The 24,053-nt window shown below is 44.6% G+C and overlaps 3 protein-coding genes across 8 annotated transcripts in view; 2 read left to right on the top strand and 1 right to left on the bottom strand.

Moving 5' to 3' along the window:
- LOC106743473 (division abnormally delayed protein) overlaps positions 1-11,044 on the top strand; it is a 42,497-nt gene extending 31,453 nt beyond the window's left edge. For both annotated transcript variants that reach the window (XM_014617335.1, XM_014617334.1), the window contains 3 exons: positions 1,414-1,558; positions 3,921-4,113; positions 4,733-11,044. In XM_014617335.1, the coding sequence (XP_014472821.1) occupies positions 1,414-1,558; positions 3,921-4,113; positions 4,733-4,842 (448 nt within the window). In that variant the 3' untranslated portion in view covers positions 4,843-11,044. The remainder of the gene's footprint in view (positions 1-1,413; positions 1,559-3,920; positions 4,114-4,732) is intronic.
- Positions 11,045-11,743: 699 nt separating this feature from the next.
- On the bottom strand, positions 11,744-17,364 carry LOC106743474 (inositol polyphosphate multikinase-like). Of its 2 annotated transcripts, XM_014617337.1 has the most exons (5): positions 16,208-17,364; positions 15,870-16,075; positions 15,181-15,357; positions 14,525-14,785; positions 11,744-13,831 (listed from the first exon to the last, which is right to left on the bottom strand). In XM_014617337.1, exons 2-5 carry the CDS (start codon positions 16,042-16,044, stop codon positions 13,167-13,169), a joined length of 1,278 nt encoding a protein of 425 aa, XP_014472823.1. In that variant the 5' UTR covers positions 16,045-16,075; positions 16,208-17,364; the 3' UTR covers positions 11,744-13,166. The 2 variants fall into 2 exon arrangements, with proteins under 2 accessions (XP_014472823.1, XP_014472824.1); XM_014617338.1 differs by lacking the exon at positions 16,208-17,364 and having other exon boundaries at positions 15,870-16,197.
- Positions 17,365-19,227: 1,863 nt separating this feature from the next.
- Positions 19,228-23,305, top strand: LOC106743493 (3-hydroxyisobutyryl-CoA hydrolase, mitochondrial). Of its 4 annotated transcripts, none has more exons than XM_014617390.1 (9): positions 19,228-19,305; positions 19,895-20,043; positions 20,335-20,431; positions 20,648-20,715; positions 20,813-21,054; positions 21,142-21,383; positions 22,493-22,709; positions 22,793-22,980; positions 23,046-23,305. In XM_014617390.1, the coding sequence occupies exons 2-9, from the start codon at positions 20,041-20,043 to the stop codon at positions 23,189-23,191; spliced, it is 1,203 nt and encodes a 400-aa protein (XP_014472876.1). In that variant the 5' UTR covers positions 19,228-19,305; positions 19,895-20,040; the 3' UTR covers positions 23,192-23,305. The 4 variants fall into 4 exon arrangements, with proteins under 4 accessions (XP_014472876.1, XP_014472875.1, XP_014472874.1 ...); XM_014617389.1 differs by having other exon boundaries at positions 19,267-19,578; XM_014617388.1 differs by having other exon boundaries at positions 19,267-19,824.
- The last annotated feature ends 748 nt before the right edge of the window (positions 23,306-24,053 follow it).

The raw sequence follows: 24,053 nt of genomic DNA, 5'->3' as shown, positions 1-24,053 counted from the left end.
GGGTGAAGTACCGTTGCCGCACTCCTCCGGCGGATATATTGGCTCGCGCGTATATCGCGGTTCATTGATTCGCGGACGCTTAATCGCGCGGCGATCAAGACGGCGTATTCCGCGAACTAGCCGCGTGCGATTTGGTCTCTTTTGTCGGTCAGCACCCCGCGAGATAGAAGCGCGAGGAAGATAACCGAGCGCGCTCGCTCGGATGGACGAACGGCCCGAGCGAGAGAGAGGGAACCGACGACCTCTCGCGCGGCGTCGCGTTTCTGCGCTTCGTCTCCGCGAAACATCGCATCGCTCGCAGCCGCCGCCGAAGCGCTGAAAATACACGAGCCCGGTTTCGCGAAATTTTCAACCGCGTCGCGAATCTCGCCGGATAACACGTTCCTCACGAACGCGTAATAACGCGCGAGCGCCGAGAGATTGTGAAGCCAGCAACTCGCGGATTCCCGAAGAATCGCTTTTCGATCGATGCTTTCCGAAGTCTTGAATGGGCTTTTCTGCAGCATCGTGATTAGTCAATTTGTGACTAATGACAACGAGCGTGAACAGATCGTTTCTTTTGATTTAGTCATAAAATGTGACAGATTCCAGTTGCGACATTTCTCTCAGTTTATCGGAATCTTGAAGAATCGGGAAACGGAATCGCTTCCGCGAAATGCTGAAACAATAACGCAAGATATATTATAGTAAAATATACGTTATAAATTTTCGCTACGTCGCCGACTGCGTAGTCTCTCCACGCCGGAATATGGCCAGCATTGCGTCTCATTAAGATTCTAACGAATGTATGCTTGCCTGCCCGCTTGGTTTACAAGCTCGTTTGGGTAGCATATTGGAAAGCACACGGAGGGAGAGAGAGTAGAGAGACGAGGCGAGGCGAGCTTATCGTACGGGAAGATAGAAGCCACGCACGATATCGAAGTAACGTTCGATTTACGCAACTAGGCTCGCCGTCGAACTCGCGAAGGAAATGAATATCTCATACGATGCATCCGTATGATTCCCGTCGTATTTAAACGAGCCGCGTTTCACTCTACGCGCGTGATCCCTTAGTTTTTCGTTAATTCTCGAAAATGTGAAATTATCGCACGTCCGTGTGTACGTAACACTTTTCATCCGAATGTCAGTAGACGCAATTTTTACAGTTACTCTAAATCCCATTCCCCACAGTTGCATATTAATATACTCTTCTTAATTTCTGTCGGTAAAAACACATTAATTATGCATCATATAACGCGTGTGAGTGTGTATATCGTTATATATTTTTCTATATATTTTTACCGAGATATTGGTCGTTTCATTCTTGGTTTATGAGCGTTTGCCTTCAAAATGAAAACGTTCTGTCGATTGATCACTGTGCACTCGACGTGTTCTTTTTAACTTTCCCGTTGCGTTTTCTCTCTGTGACTTCAGGTATTCGAAAACCGTGGTGGATTCCAGCCAGACCGCTCAACGGTACAATCCTGAATTCACTATAACGATGATGTCGTCGACGCCGGCTTCCTACGGCAACACGAACATCAGCGCGCTCATTGACCAATTGAGGCACATTAATCAGGTGAGTACATGAGCCGTAATTTGTCGCTCGGTCTTGAGTGGATTCGTCTCAGATTAGATCGTGCCGCTCGCTGCAATTTTCATTTGCTCGGATTCAAACGCCATCGTCTGTGCTCGACGAGCGTGACACTCCTCCTCGGGCGAAAGAAGGAATCCGCAAACGTCGGACGAAGGCAGCGGAGGGAAAAATCACCGTTACCTCCGCTTCTCTCTCGTGGTCGAGTCGAAAAATCTGTTGGTCGAATTTGATTTCTTCCCATTTGACGACCAACGACCATAATAAAATAACGAAAGGCAACGCGTTCTTCTTATCGCGCAACAGAAGACGACTGTACCGTTCTCTTCTCTAAAAGCTCGCCACGCAGCCTCTCCGTGCTGGATATACAGACTTCAGACCGTGTAACGCGATTTGTCGATTCGCGAACGGCTATCGCGATAACTCGTTGGTGCGGAAAGCCCGCTCACCGACCCGTAACATCCAGACGTGCGTACTAGACGAATCATAAATTCCCGTCTAATCTAGAATTATTCATAGAACGAGGATTAGACGGTGCGCGCCCGTATGCACGTGGACGGATCTCACGTGGGTGCTCATGTCGGCACTCCCGGTATCACGCGTGAAAATTTATAATTACGCTGTTATTCCATACAATTATACAATTTTTCACTTGTTATTTTTCGACATTTTTCACAGACCGGATTAGCGATCATATCGGTGTTTCATATTCGACTCGGTGTTTGATTTTTAGACACAGGTTGAAACAAACGCACGCAGATGAGAGAGAAATAATTTCACAGAATATTCCCACCCTAAAAATCTAGTTGAATAAAATATTTTTAGGGGGAGAAATTTGGTTAATCAAATGGTTCGAGATTACGATCTCTCGTTCGAAGCTTCGCGTTGTTCATCCTGTCGAGTAGATGCGCACGGTCTAATCACCACAAGATTGAACGGGGCAATTAAGTTCGCCCTTTGTACAGATCTGTCGGGCTTTAATCCACGGTGATCCGGAAAATCGTGAAAAACCCCGCGTCGGAGGTAAAACGTAAAATAATGAGTCTTCCGTAGAGTCGTTTAGGAATCTATTAAGCCGAGAGAAATCGTTGGAAGTCCGCAACGTTGATCGAGTTTCAGATAAAAATTTTTTAAATCAAACAACTTTCCACATTTCCAATTGCGGATCGACCATACGATATTCGCTTTTCTATTCGCCGGTCGCGTTCAATGCACTCTTCCACGAATATCTCGGCGCTCGAGTTGACAACCATTATGTGTGGGACACACACGTGTAAGTGCCCACACGCATGTTAATTCGCGTGTCGCGGAATCGGGCCGCTTACTTCTGATTTACAGTATCACGAGACACGCATGCACGCGAGTATACCGGGTGTCGGTGTTGGCTCCGATAAATCGGCTATTCCTTGATAAATTAGCGCGTTCGTCTCGCGATTCCATAACGGGACACTTTTACGCGCCGTTACGGTTAATCACAAAAGTACCCGGGGAGTATTCTTCTCCGACTACACCATGTTCCACCGCTCGATTATACCGTCTCGTTTTGCGTACAGCGCGCTCCACAATAGCACGCAATCGATCCATTAATTAACACGGCGTATGCTCCTGTTGATGAGTATCTTAAGGGTGGAGAAGTTATCGATCGATCCGAGGATCGAGAAAGGCTCCTTCGTGATCGCGGACGGTGGTGATGTTAGACACGCCGATGAATAGCAACTGAAGATATTGGCAGGTGCGGGCTAGCCAGCAGCCGTTAAGAGTCGTGCGGGCGAACGTGGGAATTAAAGGCCGGTCGGCGGCGGCGGTTTTTCAGCGGAATGTAAATCTATGTCGCCGTTATCGAGACACGATTAGCTGCGGATCGGCCGGCGATTAATTAGACACGTCGCTTGCATCTTCGATGGAGTCGGGCGGCTTAATCGGGAGGAGCGTCGCCGCGACGGCTTGACTTCCCGCCGACGGAGTTATCATTTTTTCACGATTCCAGCGACTCCTCCATCAATTCAAAATGATGGATTTTTTTTTTTCAGAAAATCATTTATACGTAGTCCCACGCTTAGTCCGACGAATCGTCTCAAATAGGGGCGAGTGCGACTCTCGTGAGCACCGTATGCAGCGGCGATCAATAAGTAACCACTCTCGTCGCTTTGTTCGAAAACAATGAATGTGAATAAATGAAACGCGTGTAAACGTTTTCGAGAGTAATGTCGAGTGGCGTTTTGAAACGCGCGTTTTTCCACCGCAACGCCCGATATTAACGATCGTTGTGTCTCGACACGTTCTCGGATGACGATATTTGATGACGCTACGCACGATTGTCAATGTGTCTCGCACTGTGTTCGGCCAGATGGTACAGTCTCAATTGGCGTCATCGCCCGACGCCGGTGCCTTCCTGGGAGACGAGGCTCTGGACGGCTCCGGAAGCGGAGACTCGCCGTATTGGAGATCGCACAACAGCGGGATGGACGACGACGAGGACGGCGACGATCGAGACGACGACGACGAGGCGTCCGGCTCCGGAATGGGTCCCACCACGACAGGTAGGTTACTCGCATCCGTCCTGATTTGCATCGATAATCCCGGCCGGTGTACTCCCGGCGGAATTCCATTGTCGTCTCGCGTATCGTAAATACAAGCGAGAATTAAGAGGAGAGAGATATTCGTGAGGAAAAGTCCGGAGGGAATAATAGTCAGACTGAGCGGCGAAGGTCGAGAGGAAGGCGCAACGGGGAAAGAAAGGTCAATTAAAAGCTCGAGATTCCTAAGGGCTTTTAGATTCTAATTAGACGTCCTGTTCTTACTGAGATTTCTTATCGCCGTGCTTAAATCGTTCTTTGCTCACCCATTTTGACTAATTTCTGTGCATTTTTTGTCCTTTCCGCTCTTTCTCTCATTTAAATTAAAATCTCCTTTGTATTCTCGGGACGAGATTTTTACACGCGTTTATACATTTTATGAGCTTTTCGGAGCCTCCAGCTGTCCACTCCCATCAGAGTCGAATATCTTACGACACCGATGTGCGCGGAAAACGTTCCTCTCTTGTTCGGTTACACAACGGTTATAATCGCGACAGTAATTTGGCCCTCCGAAACTGTTTTTCATATACGACTCGTTCGATTGAAGGAAAGCCGAATGTCATCGTCACACGCTTCGTTTCAGATTCATCGGTGAAAACTCATCAGAACGGTCCGACCGATAGCGGCAGCTCGTCGACCATCCTGCTGTCGTCCGCCGTCCTCGCGGTTGTCTGCGCATCGCTTATCGCTTAAAATCGCCAGAGCGGGACGAGGAAACAAGATCGACGTAGACGACGTGATAGATAAGAAGGAAAGTTAGATTAGAGGGGGATCTTGCCGATCGGCGGCGGGTCGTTAGTCAGGAGGCACCGTTTCGTGCGGCGTCTCTTCCGGCGCGAACGCCGTCGAGAGGTGCTTCTGCCGAAATCGTATAGAATGCTGTTGATAATTTATCGGTGGCGTTGGGCAGCGAAGCGAACTGTTCCTGCCGCGGTCCTGCTCGAAAGGACGCGCGGCGGTTTCCAGTGATATATCGATGCGCGGAGAGTGCATGTGTGTGAGAGAGAGAGATGTATGAAAGTATACGCGAAAGGAGCGTACGGGCAAAACGGGGGGGAGGAAACGGACTACTAGAGACGACGGGCGAGCCGCGTCTAAGACGTCCCGCTTGTAAAACGCGATGATAAATCTCGCGATGTTTCCGACGTGAAATTTTCCGACAGAAAGGCTGGTTCCATATAGAAATCGATACCGCGCAACTGGAACGAGCAACGTCCTCCCTCCGGTACGGAGAGAGAGAATGGAGCTAGTCGGGGGATGTAGGCGGGAGGGGGAGAGGGCTATCCGTGGAATCCAAAATCGGCGGCTTCGATATCTCTGCTCGGAGCACCATTCCGGAAATGTAATTATATTCGGGGAGAGAGAGGTAGATGGGGAATTCGCAGGCGGGGTATCTCTGTATTGCCCTGTTGGGCGTCCAGATTTGGATTTCGCCGATGCACGTTTTTATCCGACTCGATTGGAGACGACGCTGCTCGTTCCGGTGTGTCGCGGCAATATCGGAAGAACGACTGGAAGAGTCCGGGTGTTATCGTCAGGTCGACGTAGGTAGGGCCGGGGAAGGGTCCTCTGTTCTTCACCGCTGTTTCTCACAGCGAGTTTTCCAGGCGGCCTCAGCTTTCATCGCGCACGCGATTATAAGCACGTGTGTATACAACGAGAGAGAGAGAGGGAACAAAGTCGCGGCAGGAAATTGTCACTCGAAAGTATCTCGTTGCTCAAGCACGACGAGACGAGTCGCGAGAAGATTACAGTTCTCACCGCAAAAAAGCAGGGATCGCGCGCGATAACGTCTTATCGTTAAAGGATAGGTCGCGTTGAAGGTCCGTCGACCGACGTCGCGAGAAAACCACACATGCACGTATAGGCCTAAAGAACGCGCATTTTCCGTCGAAATGGGAGTGCGTTCACGCAGTTGGTGGTGCGTTACGCAAGAATGCGGGACGATGATGGTCGCAAGCATCGATCGCCACCAAGCAGATGGGAGACGCGATTCCCGATGAAGGTCGACGAGTCCGTTTCTCCGCCCGTTTATTTCGCGAGGGGGAAAAGTGTGTCGCGCGCGCGCGGCTGTGAGAAACGAGCGTCTCTCTTTGTCGCGTCTCGGTCGTACGTTTGGTCGCGCGCTGAGTCGCTGGACGAGCGTTTAGAAAAAGACTGCGTGGAGGACTCGCGAGAGGACGGAGAAAGAGCGAGGGTAGAAGTGGCGCGCCGATAACTCCGATTGATAACTCCGGGCCGGTGCATCGTATTCTCGACTCTACATAGGGTGGCGTTCAGCGCCGAACGTAGCGTTCGTTTGCAATACAGACCGGATGGATGCGTTTCTCGATATCAAATTTCGGGTATTCGATTTATTCTACTCGGATCACCATTGTTTTACCAAAACACGCGCGCGTGTGTGTGTGTGTGTGAACAGGGAATATTTTCGCACGATTGCTCCTTTTTATCGGTGTTATTTTACTGTTACGTAAATCTTGTAGAATTAGCTCGGCTTTTCGGATATTCAGCCGTTGTACGACAAGTGAAGATGTATAATTCGTTCTCGTCTCGCTTCGTCTTTCTAATCATTTTTATCGGCGCGCGACGTCTTATATTCGAAACTATACACGGACGAAAATATATGAACTTCGCTTCCTGCGGCTCGCGGAAGTCACACGAGTATATTCGTTTACTCGAGCCGATCGGCCACGAATCGCGCCGACCAAGCAAAACAGCCCAAGCTATTATAGTGTGCCTCGTATTTCGCGCGCGCGCCCGCGCTGTTCTCCGTTTTTTTGTATTATAATAATGGGAAAAAGTGTCTTTTTCGCACGGGACGACGCCGCGCGTCGTCTACGGCGACACACGTCGTCGATATATATATTATATAAATTATATATATACATATAGAAACGACGACGACGACGGGTATAATGAGCTGCAGAGCCCGTCGCGTCGGTGATAACGCGCATGCCATATACATATATGTATACATACGTGAAAGTTAACTGCCAAAACACCCGGTTGCGACAGGACGAGAGTCTTACGACGCGGCGATTCGTTCGCCGATACGAGATCCTTACTGAGGTAGTAGGTATATTTAGGGAGTACGATGCGTCCTCTATGCGTGCGTGGTGTACTTCTGTGATTTATCTTCCACTTTCCTTCCTAGAGAGAAGAACAAGAGGCCTTTAAAAAAAAAAACAAGAAAGAAAGAAGCAAAGAAAGAATTCACAATTTAACAACAAATTCGTCGCGAGTTGAGAACGGAAGAAAGACAGATCATTCGCGACCGATCACTGCCGCGAGAGAAACACCTGCGACTTTAAGCAAACTGAAATTCTTTCGGTGCCACGAATTCCGCAAAGGGGAAAAAAAGGTTGTTTTAGATCGCGAACCGTAACGACACTTCAGATCGCCGACCATGGATCGCTCGACGTTCCCGACAAAAATTCTCTACGTATTTGTCCTCCCTTTGAATTATGATTGCATCCGCTCCAAGTGGGATTTCTATTCTCTCGATTGGAAATAATAATCTCTCTCCGCGACGAGACTGCGGTCAGGCTAGAAATAGCAAATTGCCGAGAGAGAGAGAATTGTATATATATTTTCCCTCCTTCAATTATAATCGTTTTACATCTCTAATATCCACCAGTGATCCATTAGCGAGAATCCGACCATGTTCGGTTAACAACGGACATCTCTCCGTGTCGTCGTACGTAGCGATGACGCTGGGAATGCCGAATTATCAGGAGGTCGTATTGTTACGTACCGCGCTTGAGTTGAACGATACGTTGTTCGCAACAATGATACATACCGGTCGTGTCATCCTGCGCACGCTAAGCTTGCGACCTCGAAAAAGGATGCCTATTAATGTTTCAGGGCCGATGCGGCGGCGACCTGATCGATAGTTGAGTAACGCGAGTTCACCGCGCGCGCGGTGACGAAATTTCTCTAACTGCGTTGAAACGCGCGTGCGAATTCTCTTTCGCGTTAGTTAACGCGGCAAATCGACCGACGTGCCAAATCAGCGTACGCTCACGAATAATTCTAACGCACAAGTTAAGCAAATAATCGATAGGGAGGGAGGGCGAGCGAATTCGCCTTGACACGAGCGAGCGCGGGTGCGCATCGCGGTCTTCGGATATTTTTAGTCGCAGGATCGCAGCGACCGTCTTTGCGCAACGTTACTTTGACATCTCTACCGAGTATCTTTAATTAAAGAGCTTACCGGTGCAACCGCGCCGCGTGTAGAGACATCTCTCTCTCCTCGCACGTGACCGCGGATTTTTATACTTTCGCTCGGCGATGCTTTTTAAGCAATCCAAGATATCGTCGTCGACGATTCGTGACTCCGGTAATTACGGTTGAGCAAGTCCCGGACTCTCCCCACTTTAGCATTCTCAGAGCGTTCCATGACTAGCGCGAGATATACGCGGAAAGATGACTCGATCGTTTGACACGACGACACGATCGAGAGCGTCCGACTCGGCTGTAGATATTATCTGATCGCTTTTTCGCGTAGGACTCGTCGCACGCTCGATCCGAGGAGCGAATTGTCTCCGCTGCGTGTATCGCCCGCGATATCGTCGGACTCGCGAAGAACCGACCGGTTTGTTCAGTCGATCGGACTCGGTAATTCTCGAGCGCGACATCGTGATGCTTCCCAACTGGGATAATCTTGATTGGTAACGTTAATGATGAGGGAGGTACTCATATCGTCGCTAGTCTTGAGCTAGTCTCGACTAAAAATTGTTAAAATTTGCCGATTTTAATTATTGTAAGTTATTCCTCGGAAATCGATAGTTGTTGAATGCGTTCTTATTCGGCGAAGAGGGAGAGAGAGAGAAAATTATAAAGTAATTTATTCTTTAACGAGCGATAGGAAAGAGCAGATAGACAAATGATTCTTCTATGAATTATTTAGAGAGCGAGAGGTGTCACGATGTCGCGATATGATCCGACTGACGACTGGTTACTGTAAGAAAGTAATGATGGTTAACGACGCAACAGAGCAGGTGGCGATCGTCCGCACGACTCGACGCTTCGGCGGCCGTATTCGTTTTTGTACATTTCATTTCTTCGGATCTCTGAGAGGTGAGAGTGCCTTCTTTTTGAATATATCTTTGGCCGTAGCGTCGCCCTTCGAACGAGAGGAATAGCAGCGACTTGCCACCTGCGAGTAAATGTGCGTGAACCCCAAGGCACTGTCTCGTTTGTATAGTGCGCGTAAGAGTAGATGAAAGTGAGAGAGAGAGAGAATGAGAGAGCGCGGAAGACAGTGCGAAGCAAGCATGGCCTTCTTCTTCTCCTTTTGTAACTTTTTCCCGCCATATACTCGCCTTTATAACGTTTCTACGCGAGCTCTCCGAAGATATTTCACGCATTTTTGTAAATCGCGAATCTACCACATCTACGTTAAGATACTACCGTACCGATCGACCGACTGACCTCGCGCGGGTGAAGGAGTGGGTGGGTCTCGCGAGACGAGGAAGCTCGGAGAAGAGAGCTTTCCTAGGATTTCGTCGCTTCTCGGGCCTTACGGACGAAATCCTACACTGTTCGCGCTCACCCGTCGGAAATGTAACTACAGGAATTGCTGGCACTCGGATCCGCTTGAGATTACAGCGTCCAATTAGGTCACTTAAATCCACTTAAATCCCCGAGCGGTCCCGATATCCGCGCTCGCCATTGTTCTTTTCAGAGCGCCGAGAAGATCGAAAGCCGGTGAGCGGTAGCCGGCAATCGGCTGTATCTCGCCGCTACCAAAGAGCCCCTAATTCGCCGTGGGCCAGGCGCGCAATTGTTCGACGTTCACCGTCGGTAATTCTTCAATTCCGCGAGCGGCCTTTGTCGGGGCGAATTTAGGCAACGCGCATTCACGCGCGGCTCTCCTCGTCCTTGCGTGACGACGACAATGACCTCGTTGAACGTCCGCCGGCAAGCGCAACGCGGATAAGAACGGTCGGGAAATCGTACGTTGTATATTATGGTCCCAAAAATCCCGTCGCGAATTTTGTGATACGAAGGAAGAATATCGACGCTGTGATAGTTTCCAGGCAACGCGAGAGAATTGGTTTTCGACTTAATGATTTTGATCTTCGACTCGGCGCTCTGTTCCGACGACCTGCTTCTTCGCCATCGAAACTCGCGCGAAATCGTCGCAACAAGAGAAAGAAAGGGGAAGAGCGAGCAAATGCGGGAAAGCAGCGATGATTTGTTGAGCAAGAAAACTGGAATAAGAATGAGAGAGAAACGGGAGGAGCGAGCAAGATGGGAAATGCGATGGGAAAATACGTAGATTTGTAAATATAACGAATGCCTGCTGTATTTATATAGTTATACGTTAAATATATCGACCTAAATGAAAGTAGCAGTTAATTGAAGCAACTGAAGTAATTATCGAAAAATTAACCGTTAATTATAACGTTATAGCAAGACTAATTATTATTATACGCGTAAAAGAAACGTGCGCGAGTGTGTATGTGTGCGGGTGTGGTGTGTAGGGATGTGTGTGTTTGTGTGTATGTGTGAAAAGAACGAACGGACGATGATGAGAAAAAAGTTGGGAGCGGTCGATAGAGAGATTTTTCGCCAGAGCATATCTCGTATATCTCGTCGTTATTGCCATTTTGCCTCACTGCGAGACGGAGCTTGTCTTCTCGTTTATCCTTATCTTGTTTACGCTATCTTGGTTTAATCTCAAGCATGTAGGGAACACGCAGCAACCGGTCTAAATACGTATGAACGACTTTACAACGTTTCATCGAATTATTCTGTAATTATAACTGTGCAATTATATATAGAGAGAGAGAAAGAGAGAGAAATTGCGCGTATGTGTGTGCGTAAGAGAGAACGCATTTCGACTAAACTGTAACAATTGTTAGTGTAACATGATGCATATTTGATCGTACATTAACAGGACCCGCTATTTCCTACGGAACTATTGCGTCAAACTTAGCTATTTAATGCGTCCTGCAATATTTATTGTTGCGCCTGCGTTTACTATGTGATATATAGGGCTACTTATTATTATTGTCGTTATTGATCGCGATGTCGAAACGCGCGCGCGATCCGACGAAGGAGGTCCTGCGACATCTCGGTTGGATTCTAAATTCTGTGATTCGACATCGTATCGTCTAATCGTTAATGCTTCGTCGCTTCTAATCGCGATGGGCTTCTTTTTTATTTCCAACAGCCGGCCGTTACTCTTCGCGACGAAGATCGGCGATATTTCACTTCTCGCACCTCCGCTTCTTTCGCCTCATCCTTCATTTGCTCCTTCGCGTCTTACGCAAGATTAGCGGGAGATTAACGGGGATTCCAGTTGCTTCCCCCCCCCCTTGTCTTCGGCCCATTCATAAAGACGCATTGTAGCGCAGTTTTAATCGACGGGCGGGTCTTTTTCGTTCAAACGAAATCGGACAATTGAACGACGAGATGTGGTGTGTGTGTGTATATACACCAAATAGTTCCAACCGATAAGATTATCGCTCGAAATTGAACGGTAATGTGAATGTCAGCGAAACGAGCGTGAGTAATGGAAAGAAAGAAAGAGGGAAAAGAAGGTGCAGGGACGAACGATATACATGTGTGTATACGTTGTAATATACCCGTGTGTGTGTATGTCCGTGCGTACGCGCATACACACGCGCGCGCGTGTACGTACAGGAACGCGCGCGCGTTACTATAAGTGTTACGAGAGAGATTAAGCAAATTATTAATTATTATCGCGGTTGATTACGTCGCGACGGCGCGCGCGCTCGATCGGCGACGGTGTAAAAAAAAACTGTTTATGAGTGAATGGCGAATAAAATATTATGCGACTAAGAGTCCGCCTGTTGATGCATCCCGGCGCCAACCGTGTTTCATCCGAGTCGAAACAACATCGTTACATATCGCGGGATAAAATGATCAGTTATTTTACGATTATCATTCGCCATCTCTCGTTGACATTATTATTGTCAGACACTCTCGTCGCGCGAAACGACAAGGATCGAAGCTCTTCTTCGTCGTCTTTCACTGAGTGCTTAGAAACTAGATTATCCGCAAAGACCGACGGAGGACGCGACAATGAACCCTCACCTTCCGCTTCACATCGTAATCATTTATTGCTGCTATTGTGTAATTACAATAATCTGCACTTTTATAACCACGTACTGCGTATAATATAAATATCCGTAATGTGGTAGGACCGGTAACGGTGGTACCACGTCACTTTCGAAAGGGCTTTTCGTATTCGCTCGCGGTACAGCGTTTTACAAAGTGCGACTTATTGTCGTCATATAAACGTCGTCACTCGAACGATATTGAAAGATTTACAATGGGGTGCCTATCTTTTCTCTCGTTAATCTTTCGTAATTATCGATTGCATTTAGCACTGAATTTTGCGTACAACTCGAAACGTTAGCGCGTCATCCATGGGCAGAAAAAAAGGAGTGGAGAATCGAACGTATGAAATTCGCTGGATGCTCTGTTTCACTGCGTTACAATTATCTTTCTTTCTTTTTTCCTTTTTTTGGCAAAGTACAAAAGTCTTAATCGTAGTGTACTCTAAAGATGTGTTTCTTGTGGAATCCGTGGACGGGTCTCCGCGAGAGCGAGAAGAGATCCGCACGTGTCGCGGAATAACGTCCTTCGAAACGCCCGATCCTTCGCTCCGGTCGTTCCAGGGGAGACACGTCGCAAAATTGCCGAGTAAGCGAGTTCTCCGAAGGAGGGAGGACCCAGACGTCGAAGACGGTCTTTTCATCCGGATTCCAACATCCTGCTTTCTCGGAAGAGCTACCACGGTAACTCTCACTGTGAACACCCGCTCTCTCAACGGTTTTCTTCGTTGTGCCGAGAGAGTTCGTCGATTCTGTCGTCCTTAATTCCCGTTCCTGCCGAAAGTCCCGCACGTGCCAACAACACCTCGCCGCGATTCGCTCGTCCGAAACGACCTATCCTCTATCTCTCTCTATCCACTCTCGGGACATCGTTGAGAGTAACCACGCGATTCAGTCGTCGGTTTTTCGAAGAACGACTCTCTCTCTCTACAGCGTCACGCGAGATTTCTCTCGTTCGTGACTGTCGTGCTTGCGAGATACGAACGACTCCAGCAATTTGGCCAGGTTCTCGATACCCTCCAAGTAATTGAGATCCAACGATCTGTCGTTGTCCGCCGGGAAGACGTGCGTAAAGTCGATCATGTTCATTCTCACCCAGTCGCGCTCGTCCGTCGCCGCAACCTTGCGACCATCGCCTTTCGTCGTCGACGTGATCGCGTTGGACCGATACAGCCAGCGGTCAGTCTTCGAACTGCAAGATCCGCTCCGATTAGATACCTTCTCGTCCTCTATCGTCTCGACGAACCCTGTGCTTACGCTCCTCTTGAGCGGATTCGCCGGCATCTCCGTCCGGCTTCTCTTCGCTGTACTCTCGGCGGGAACGGACGAGCGCGGCGCGGCGGACGCGTCTGAAACGACAGTGCGATCGCTCGGCGCGGCGGGCTCGCTTCTGCCGTCGGGATCCTCATCGTCGGCGTGACAAGGCCGTAATCTGTGAGCGTCATAGGCTACCAAGAGCGAGCTGGAGTAGAAGCGATACTTCCGTTGCGTGCGGAAGAACAGCATGATCTGACACAGGATCGACAGGAGTTTGGCGATCAGTTGCCGGCAGGCTGGCTTCTCAGGTGTTATGTTTAGAAAAGTTTTCAGCGCTGCGTGAAGACAAGAAGAAGAAGGTATTTATAACGCGGTTCCGGGGAGCTTATTGGGAATCTTAACGCTAAGTCGAAGTAACACACGTCGCGAATATTGGATTTTTTTCTTTCCCTTTTGTTTTTTTCAACGCCGTATTGGCTAATTTGTCGTCAACCCTAGAACACCGACGTTAGCGGAACTGGCCTTGCTGATTCGATAATCAGAAAGCTGCACGAAGCGAGATGAAATGCGTCCGATTTTTCAGAATAGTACCGGAACGCGCGTACAATATGCAGACAAAAGCAAACGAGGAGGCGTTTCTCCAAGATTTACTGGGAATTACTGTCATCCCTTTCCTTCTTGTCGGCGTTCCAGAGGTTGGAAAAATTTATTAGGTAAAATTGGTAGATATTCACGGGCGACTGCTTTCCCATTGACATTCACAAATCGAAAAGCACGCTAATTTTGACTCTCGACCGATCGACCAGTGAGTTAAGAGACTCGTAGCCGTAGCCGAGTAGCGGGCGGTTGTGACGCGCTACCTCGGTTACTTAAGAGCGACTAGAGAGAGAAAGCTCACTAGCTCCCTACGTCCTGAAATAAACTTTCTAGTATTCGTGCGAATCCCGTACATTCGCTTTGCGCCGGCGTGACAGTCTTATATTTTTATCGACTTCGTATATGTCTCCTAAAAACTCTAAAGCAGATACCTTCTACGACGCCCTTGGCATCGAGTTTCTTGCCATAATCTCTGTCAAATTTTTTTAATCGTCCAGTGGAGAGACAATATACTTGAAAACCGGTTATACAAAAACCATAAGCACGCTTCGATTCGGCATACTTGAATTCTTCCGTTGCCCTCTTCTCTGGCGTGGCTAAAGGATCCCACGTGCGACGGCCGATCTTGATATCCATCACACATGGCTCGGCCATGCCCTCCGTGATATCCTTAAGCGTGAGAAACTTCGTACCTGCGTATCGAATCGAACGATCAGCCATGCGATTGAACAATATATAGTAGGTGAAGTAAAAGAAGGAAGAGGCAACGAGACATTACCGGTTAATATTGGGCCGATCGAAAAAAAATTCAGTTCGACTTGACGATGATTATTATTTGGCCGATGAACAATTGATTTCCATCGGATGCAACAAATTTGACTGTCAAGTAAACTTTTTCACTGACTAACTTGATGCTTTAATTGCAATTCATGGTAAATTAAAATGAATAATTATATAAATAAGGAAACACTATGGGAAAATATTTATCCTTTAGTTGCGAAAACGTTGAAACGCCTGTTTGTGGGTCAGTCCGGTTAGCTTATCTCGTGTAAATGATTGTTGTTAGGTCGTTGATAAAGAACCTTACGTTTATTGAAGACCCTCAACTCCGTCGTGCCATAGTAACACGGAACGAAATTTTTCAGTTGCGACGTCGTAGGATCCTGGGAAGTCTGCAAGTTCTCGTAAAACGCAATTTCTCTTTCCCCGAGGATCGCTTTAGTCGCCGGTTTCAGTACGTGCCCGTTCGGTCTGCGGAGCATACCTGCGATCGCAAACGGCCCCCGAATTATGAAATACACGCGGATACTTGTCGATCTGAACGATACAATGCGATATAGGCAGTCATATTTGGCTCTAACGCGACGTAGTAATGTGGTGTTTTAATACATGTTTGCGTCGTGTCTGCTTTTACAGTCAACATGGTCTCCCGCTTCATTTGACCTTGCCGCGCGATACACCTTTAAAACGCACCGTGCGCGTGCAAAAATGCGCAGTGCGGATAAGAGATTAGAGCAACGCCGCCGAGTTGGCTCGGCTAGCGCGAAAAGAGTCGCTTTGCCGGACTTTTCAATTTTCACCGGCTCGCGCATGTCCGTTCGTGGCGAAAATGCGCTCTTGAAATTCCCTTTTATCGACACAATCATACCGTCTATTATCGCATGCGCTCCGTTACTTGTCTTTAGGGAACGGAAAAGAAAATAGGCCTCGTAGATTTTTCGTAACTTTATCTTCTACTTTTTCTTGCTTTTTTTTTTTCGTGAATTTTTCGCTCACCGATAGTGTGTTTTTCACCGTCGAAGGGGTGACCGGCCATCTGACACTCCAGGGGACTCAGTCCGTCGGGAAACATACACCTGGACGATCCGGGGGTCGAACTGTCCCATTCCACGTGCGGCAGCTTATCGAGATAACACATGCTCTCCTCGAGCTGCGAGTCCAAGGTCGTCATAATTGATAACGAACGGGCGTTCCGGCAACTTCTGCAATTAGACGGTTGTGCGATGCTCACCGATATCTCTCGGAACCGGTGCGACTTTGACGCGAGTTCGTGCCACGACGAGGCGAGGAAACGAGCGCGACGGAACGGTCGTTCTCGCCGAGTGGGAACTCACCGAGATTGCGACGGCGTTTTATTTGCGGACTTTTCACCCTCGTCGACGCGACTCGCGGCTGTTCAATTTGACCCTACTTCTCTCTACGGACTGATTCCTTCTGCTCCTCTTCCTCTCCCGTTCTATCTTATCACTTGATCCGTTTACTTATCCCAGTGTAAAGTTTGCCGAACGCTACGATAATCTATCGTCGTCGTTAATTGGCGCGCCGTCGATCGGTGCGACCAAGTATCGCGATCGATCTCGGCTGTTTGCTCGCGAGCCCGTTACTGTGTCATCAGCGACACGGGTGCGCTTGCTTTGTCCTTTGCCCGTCGTATTGTTTTCACAATATCGTGAGTCCGCGACACATACGCCGCGTCTTTCTGCGAACGACGGCGAACGTTTGATTTTCGCGCCGTTACACGCGGCGGAGTCGCACGGGGCTCTCTCGAGTATATACCAGGCAGTTCTCGAAGCTGTTGACAAACTTAAAGCGCGACCGAGCAGAGGACGCGAACGATCGTCGTAGGCGGTAACGTTTGGACGAACGTCGTGTGGGACGAGCATAAAACGTTCGTTCGCTAATATCGCGAGAGACGCTTCGGGAAAGTCGTAAATGTCGTCGTCGAGTTCTCGCACCGCCACGACGAAGATCGGGAGGGGGGAAAAGCCTGACAGCGTCTAACCTCACTCTTCTTTCTATCCGTCTCTCTCTCTCTCTCTCTCTCTCTTCTATTCCTCGTTCTCTCTGTCTGTCACGCTCTTATCGTTCGCGCGAACGTTTCGCGTGGAAATAACAAAAGATCGATATATTAACCATATACTATGTATATATGTGTATATATATATATCTCTCTCTCTCTCACGCTCTCTTACTTTCTTTCCCTCTCTCTTCCTTACTCACTCTCGCTTTATTCGGTTATTACCCCGACTTTAAGCGCGCGCTCGTGAATTATAACCTATACGGTGAATTCGGCGATAACGTGACGACGCACGATAATCACACATAGACGATGGGACGTGTCCTCTCGCTGCGCGAAAATGACGTTCTCGTCGGCTACGTTTCCCAATGACTGCGTTGCGTCGCGATGCGTTGCGTTGCGTGCGTCCACTCTCCCGACGATACCATGCCCGAGTGTGGTGCCTCCAAGTCGCCAGCGCGCTCTGCCAGTAGCCGTGAGAATGCGACGACCACTCCCCACTGCGCCACGGTCCCCTTTGATTATTTCAAGATCAAAGAGATTTCACTGTTTATTCCTCGGTCGTCGCGTAACAAAGAGTGGCAAACTCCTTTTTGAATCGTATTGCTTTGACAACAAAAGGCCATCCGACCCGTTGAATTTGAAAGTAGAGATCAGAGGGACGCGCTGTCGTTGAGTCGTACTACTTGAAGATTACAGAGAACCTCTTGACCGACTGATGCTTGTTGCGTTGGCGCTGTGGTGATCGTTGGAGCAAAGACGCTCTTTATATCTAAACACTGGCCTTCGAAGGATAAATGCGTTGGAGCCTAAAGATGACACGCGAGTTTCCTTTCTATACACCTTTCTATACTCAGAGAGAACATTTTAATACACTTTAGTGTAAGACTCGAAGGCTAGGCGATTTTTTATATTGCAATTAGTATCAATTTTCTCACGGTTTATCGGCAATTATGTCGCGAAAAGTTTCTTGAGAAATCTACAATTATCGCGACATATTACAAAACATTTCTTGCAAGCGATAATCTACAATAATACTTCGTTCATCAGCTTTGATAATTTTCATAAAACTAATAAGGTTGAAAATAACAACTATTCATGTATCTGTGTTAAGCTATACGAGATGTCTTCTCATCGCTCTCTGTTCGATTTAGAATAGATTTTTCTTCGATGAAGATATCGAGATTCGGACAATAATCTCGTGACCGAAACGATAGAAATAAAAATTTGTCGATGAAATTAAACTTTAGGAATAAAAACAAGTAAATTTTATTTTTGGATTCACATTTTAAATGGAATTTGATAAAACTCAACTTATCTCTTGTTTACAAAGGCATATCCTAGATAACGCAGTTAATTTCATATACGTTCTTCAAACATGTGTGATACAATTACAAAACGTCACATAGTTTGAAGAACATATATCAAACTCACATATGCTATTTGGGATGTAATATTAGAAAGGAATGGAGAGATGATATAAAAAATAATAATTTAAGATACCTAGGAATAAAAGATACAAAGAGAGAGATTGGGAATATTTGATATTTCGCAATTGTAAGACACTTTAACCTATTTTTCATCGATAATAAAGGATTCAGAATAAGGACCTTTCCCAAGCAGCACGTTCGAGGAACGTTCGCTTTCATTTGATTTTGTTATATTCAAACAAAGTGGGAACATTCGAAGAACACACGTTTTAGAACCCTTAACACTTCGACTGCCACGCCGAAATCATACGCTCAGGACGCCACGTAACCACCGCCAATACCGTGACCACCGTGGCCGGTCATACATGACCAACGTGGCAGTTAAAGTGTTAATATATATCTTACGTAGCTAAAGTGTCACAATTATGCTGCTCTGTTACATATTAATGTTGTTTATGTATTAATATATTAATATCGGTTAATATATTAATATCTTTTAGCAATTAATATATTTTTTAAATAATTTGTTATAAATAGACATAATCCCACCAAGGTGTATATATTTTATTATTATAGAGTTTTATTATGACGCTTCAGATCCCCATTCTATGAGTAAAACAGAATTTTTTTGCATCAATCTGATGTTTTTACTTTTTTTTTTCATAAGATACCCAGCAGCAGTGCATTGACGGAAAGATAAACATTTATCAATTGATACACAAATTAAAACAATCACAAAGTTGCCGAAAAGGAAAAGCGCTTATATACTATTTTTTCCGCTGAATCATCCGATGATTTACAACGTTGTTGGCGTGGAATAAAACGTATCCTTCCAGTTGAACTGAATTATGTGCACTGATGTTTTACGTACGTCCTATCTTGTGAAGTTATCTTGGCTGAGTATGACAACGTATGACGCAAGCGCGCCTCTGAGCTGTTATTGAAATTACTCATACAGCACGTTCGCTTTGCGTTCACTTGGGATGTAAGTAGCATAAATTGCTAAGGCCTGTATTTTGAACTCTCTTTTATCGATAAAAGTGTCTTAAATGTGGCTTCTTAACCACATGTGGTTCCTAAGCTACTTTTATCGATAAAACAGTGCGATTTGCCTACGGTCGGTCGTCATGTTGAATTCTTTAATATCGCGTCGGGAGCGGTGTCCCGGGTGAGCTCGCCAGACTCGGAAAGAAAGAGATGTAATCACAGTTAGATGTGAAAACTAAATTAAATTTATTCATGATAACAGACAAGAAAGGTAAAAAGTAATAAAGATTCTGAGGTATAAATGCGCGTGAAATCAGTCGGCGTAGTTCGGTGTCACGCTTTATGAACAAACATAAAAAGGAAAAAACGCGTTTACATGCGATACGTCTCGTTAGACGCGATATTTGGCTGCCGGTACATCTGTTCGGCATTCTTTGAACGCTTCCACTTTGTTTGAATATAAGAAAACCAATTGAACGCAAAGCGAACGTACTTCGAATAGTTACGTGTTGCTTGGGTGAGTTCTTTCTTAATTCTCACGCGCTGTAATCTTCTTTTTTATCTTTATCGTTCGTTACACGTCAAAGGAAGATGGAATGACGCTTTATAAGGCGAGCATCTAGGGAACATTAAACTCAGCCAAGATAACTTCACAAGATAGGACGTACGTAAAACATCAGTGCACATAATTCAGTTCAACTGGAAGGATACGTTTTATTCCACGTCAACAATTATGGTAATATTTCAAGAAAATGATATAATTTTGTCACTTTATATATTCGTTTATATACAAAATCATATAGAAACATAATATATTTTTATATACAATTAAACATAATAATATATAAATATTTATGTATACGTATAGTAAGTTTGTTACACAGACATATGTCTTAATGAATTACACATATCAGTATGAGATAACTATTATAATTAATAATAAATATTATAATTATTCTTATTATATTTTATAAATATATTATATTAATAAATATTATAATTATTCTTATTATTCTTATGTTATAAGATTTCAAACGTCATAAGAAAAGTATACTGTCCAGATATCAGTACAATCATACGAAATGTTGCTGTTAGGTCGTTTTCACTACCAAATTCTTCCGCAGGTAAGAATTTAGCTTTCACATCATACTAAGGAATTCCTAAAAGAGACATCATTCTTTCTTTGTCTAAATTTTTCCCTACAAATTCTCCATTTAATGATAACATATTGATGTGATCAAAACATATACTCTATTAAGTAGCAGGATAAAATTCTATTATTCAATTTCTAATCAAAAATTGATTTCACACATGATTATCAAATTATATTGTTGTTCCAGCATCTTCCCAAGATATTACATACCAAGGTATATTTGGAGGCATGGAAGATGACGTTCTCATGAAAGATGTATGTTCCTTGTATATTATGTTCAAAAGTCTCCAACATTTCCAGCTTTATTCCTTATATTAAAACTATAACCTAAAGTATTTATATATACAAACAGGTTGAAGATTGCGGTGTGATAGTGTTAAATCGACCCAAAGCATTGAATTCCCTAAGTATATCCATGTTATCTAAGATTCAACCCATTTTAAAGGAATGGGAATCTTCGAAGAGATTAGTAATGATAGAGGGTGCAGGTGATAAGGCATTCTGTGCAGGTGGTGATATTAAAGCACTTGTTTTAACATTAAATCAACCAAACGGACATACTTACGGGCAGAAATTCTTTAAAAATGAGTATAGGTATGTTATACGAATGGTTACTCACAAACAAGTGTATATGTACATGCGAATAGATTGTAAAGCAATTTGTTCTCTTGTCTCTTGTAGCGTAAACCATCATATTAGTGTGTACAAAAAGCCCTATATAGCTTTTATGAGTGGGGTAACGATGGGAGGTGGTGTTGGATTGTCCGTGCACGGCAAGTATAGAATCGCTACGGAGAAGACGCTCTTTGCTATGCCGGAAACAATGATAGGACTGTTCCCTGATGTCGGCGGGACTTACTTCTTGCCCAGACTGAAAGGAAAATTGGGTCTTTTCTTGGGATTAACAGGACACAGATTAAAAGGTGTGTGATAACTTCCAATGAATCCTCTAAATTTTTAACTAAAAATTTGTATTATTTGTTGTATTATCCAGAGCATGTGTAAAGAGAGTCTACTCGATACAAATATTTGCGAACTTTCAATGTATTCTATATTCATATACAGAATGTTTCACGTATAGATCGACAAACTTTGCCAGCATATTTGAGAAGTCATTCTGAATTAAAAAGTGTGATATAAATAATAGATCGATTTATCTCCATTATCAAAATTTTCGTCAAAGTGATGATATATATAGACTTTGGTAAATATCTTGATAATGGAGCTAAATTGATCTATTATTTATATCATACTTTTTAACTCATTTTGATAAAATTAGATAGTTATCGCATTAGGAAATTATTTTCCTATCCTGATTGAAGTGAGCTGCCCGTCTCGGTATTTCGAAATGATAAGAGTAAGTATTAGTAATGATAAGAGTAAAGAGTAAAGTATGATAAGAGTTAATTATTGATGTCCACATACAAAGCAACGATATTATATCACCTTCGCCGATCATTCTTTGAGTTATTGAGTGCTATTCAATAAAATATCTAGAAGTTTTTCCATTTTAGGGATACGCCGTTATGGTGTTGTATATAGTTTTTACAATGAGAATGGACGTTCTGCTGTAGAAAAATATCGGCAGCGATATTCGCATCGCAAAATTTCTCATCACATCTGCAATATGTTTTTTTGCCAATATTAGAGAGAAACTGATGAAATACCGTGTATAAAAACCATACCGGCGTGTTCTTCGAATGAAAATTTCCCAAGCATTTTATCGAACTGTGCCTAACTCAAAGAATAAACGGCGAAGGCGATATAACATTCGTTGCTTTATATGAGGGCATCGACAGCTAGATCAGGTATTTCACTATCGTAGCTTATTCTAATCAAGATAGGAATATAATCTAACGCGATAAATAAATGTATCAGTATTTCAATACATATCTCGATCGAACGGGGTTGAATTGATTCATTGTTTATGTAATATGTTTTTTATCTAGAATGATCTCCAACTACGTTGGCAATGTTTGTCGGTTTATTTGCGCAACACACTTATGTATAATTGTATTTTTGTTTAATCAAGGTGTTGACGTACTTCTCGCTGGAATCGCAACACACTACGTGCCGTCGGAGAAACTCGCAGATTTGAAGCGTGATTTGCTGACGTCACCGAGCAGCAGCATCGATAACATTTTAAATCAGTATCAGCCGAAATTAAATCACGAATTCAGCTTAACACGTCACATGTCGCAGATAGACCATTGCTTCTCCGCTCCAAACGTCGAGGAGATAATCGAGAGGTAAAAGAAAACTAATTTAAAGCGACGGGATTAACAGTTTTTTTTTATACAACAAAAATGCGCAACTGATCCTCCTTGTAAAGGCTGAAGGAGGATAATTCGGAATGGGCACAAAAGAACTTGGAGATAATATTGAAAGTGAGCCCGACCTCTCTTAAGGTGACGAAGAAAGCAATCGACGAAGGAAAAGAAAGATCTTTGGCGGAATGTTTGAAGATCGAATATAGATTAACGTGTACCACGTTAAAGAAAGAAAGCGATTTCTATGAAGGTAATTAAATAAGGCTCGATCGACACCATGCGACTCATCGATTCAACGTCGTGGTTTGATTGCAGGTGTGAGAGCTCTCTTGATCGACAAAGATCAGAAACCGATATGGAAACCGAGTACTTTAGCCGAAGTTACAGAAGAATATATAAACAAACGGTTCGCGCCGTTACCTGCTGATTTGGAGTTAGAATTGGGCCCGAGCAAATTGTGAAAAGTAATGGAGAGGGGGAAATAATCATATTTCATGTCATTATTGGAGTTCTTAAATGTTATTTTTATATGTAAATTTTATATTCAAATGTTTATTAAAAATATGAAATATGTATCTGACTTGGTTTATTCTTTCTCGGATGACAAATCTCTAGTATGTTTCGTGATGTGTATTGTGATTTATACGTGACAATCAATTGCCAGAACCACTGCATGAACGAATGTACACGATAATATGAAACGTAAAATGACATTCGTATCAAGTAACAAGAATGAGACGTCAGAAATATTTATTACATAACTGTCGTATAAAAAATGTGTTTTTGTAACTTTAATCTTTATTTCGGAAGCAACCCTTCAGTGATCAAGAATCTATCTGCACAATTCACAAAAATGTATCAGATAAAATTTTGTCACAACTTATACATATATGCACTTAGGAGTAATTTCAATTTCAATAGTTCCGAACAAATCGTTGATTTACAAACGTATGTTACAATTGAAGATCATTTTATAGTAATTAACGTGATATGTGCTGCTTATCAATCAATATCAGCTGCAATTGATGCATGCAATCTTACGATTAATAATCGCAATTTGCTATCTAAAAACACAACGTAATTGCACCTATCTAGCGATGTTAATCGGTTTAACGAACTTTTTCATGTCATTGCGGGGAAGAAAGAATAACGCTGGTATACATATTTCACAGTTTCTCTAAATAATGCGTTTCAAAGAACATATATATATATATTGGCACGCAAATGCAAAATTACAAATCAAACATTAAGGTTAAACGCCTAATAACGGAACATGAAATATGTATTTATCGGTTCAGATAATTACCACTTGTAAGATCAGCC

Source organism: Dinoponera quadriceps, unplaced genomic scaffold, assembly GCF_001313825.1.
Source record: "Dinoponera quadriceps isolate SergipeBrazil2010 unplaced genomic scaffold, ASM131382v1 scaffold1069, whole genome shotgun sequence".
NCBI lineage: Eukaryota > Metazoa > Arthropoda > Insecta > Hymenoptera > Formicidae > Dinoponera > Dinoponera quadriceps.
This window is presented reverse-complemented; position numbering and strand designations above follow the sequence as displayed.

Coding starts and splice junctions, on each gene's coding strand:
- LOC106743474 (XM_014617337.1), bottom strand. CDS start 16,044: ATGACGACCTTGGACTCGCAGCTCGAGGAGAGCATGTGTTATCTCGAT. Junction 15,358..15,869: donor CGGTGAAAAACACACTATCG/GTGAGCGAAAAA, acceptor TTGCGATCGCAG/GTATGCTCCGCAGACCGAAC. Junction 14,786..15,180: donor GTTGAGGGTCTTCAATAAAC/GTAAGGTTCTTT, acceptor TTCGATACGCAG/GTACGAAGTTTCTCACGCTT.
- LOC106743493 (XM_014617390.1), top strand. Junction 22,710..22,792: donor GTCGAGGAGATAATCGAGAG/GTAAAAGAAAAC, acceptor CTCCTTGTAAAG/GCTGAAGGAGGATAATTCGG. Junction 22,981..23,045: donor AGAAAGCGATTTCTATGAAG/GTAATTAAATAA, acceptor GTTTGATTGCAG/GTGTGAGAGCTCTCTTGATC.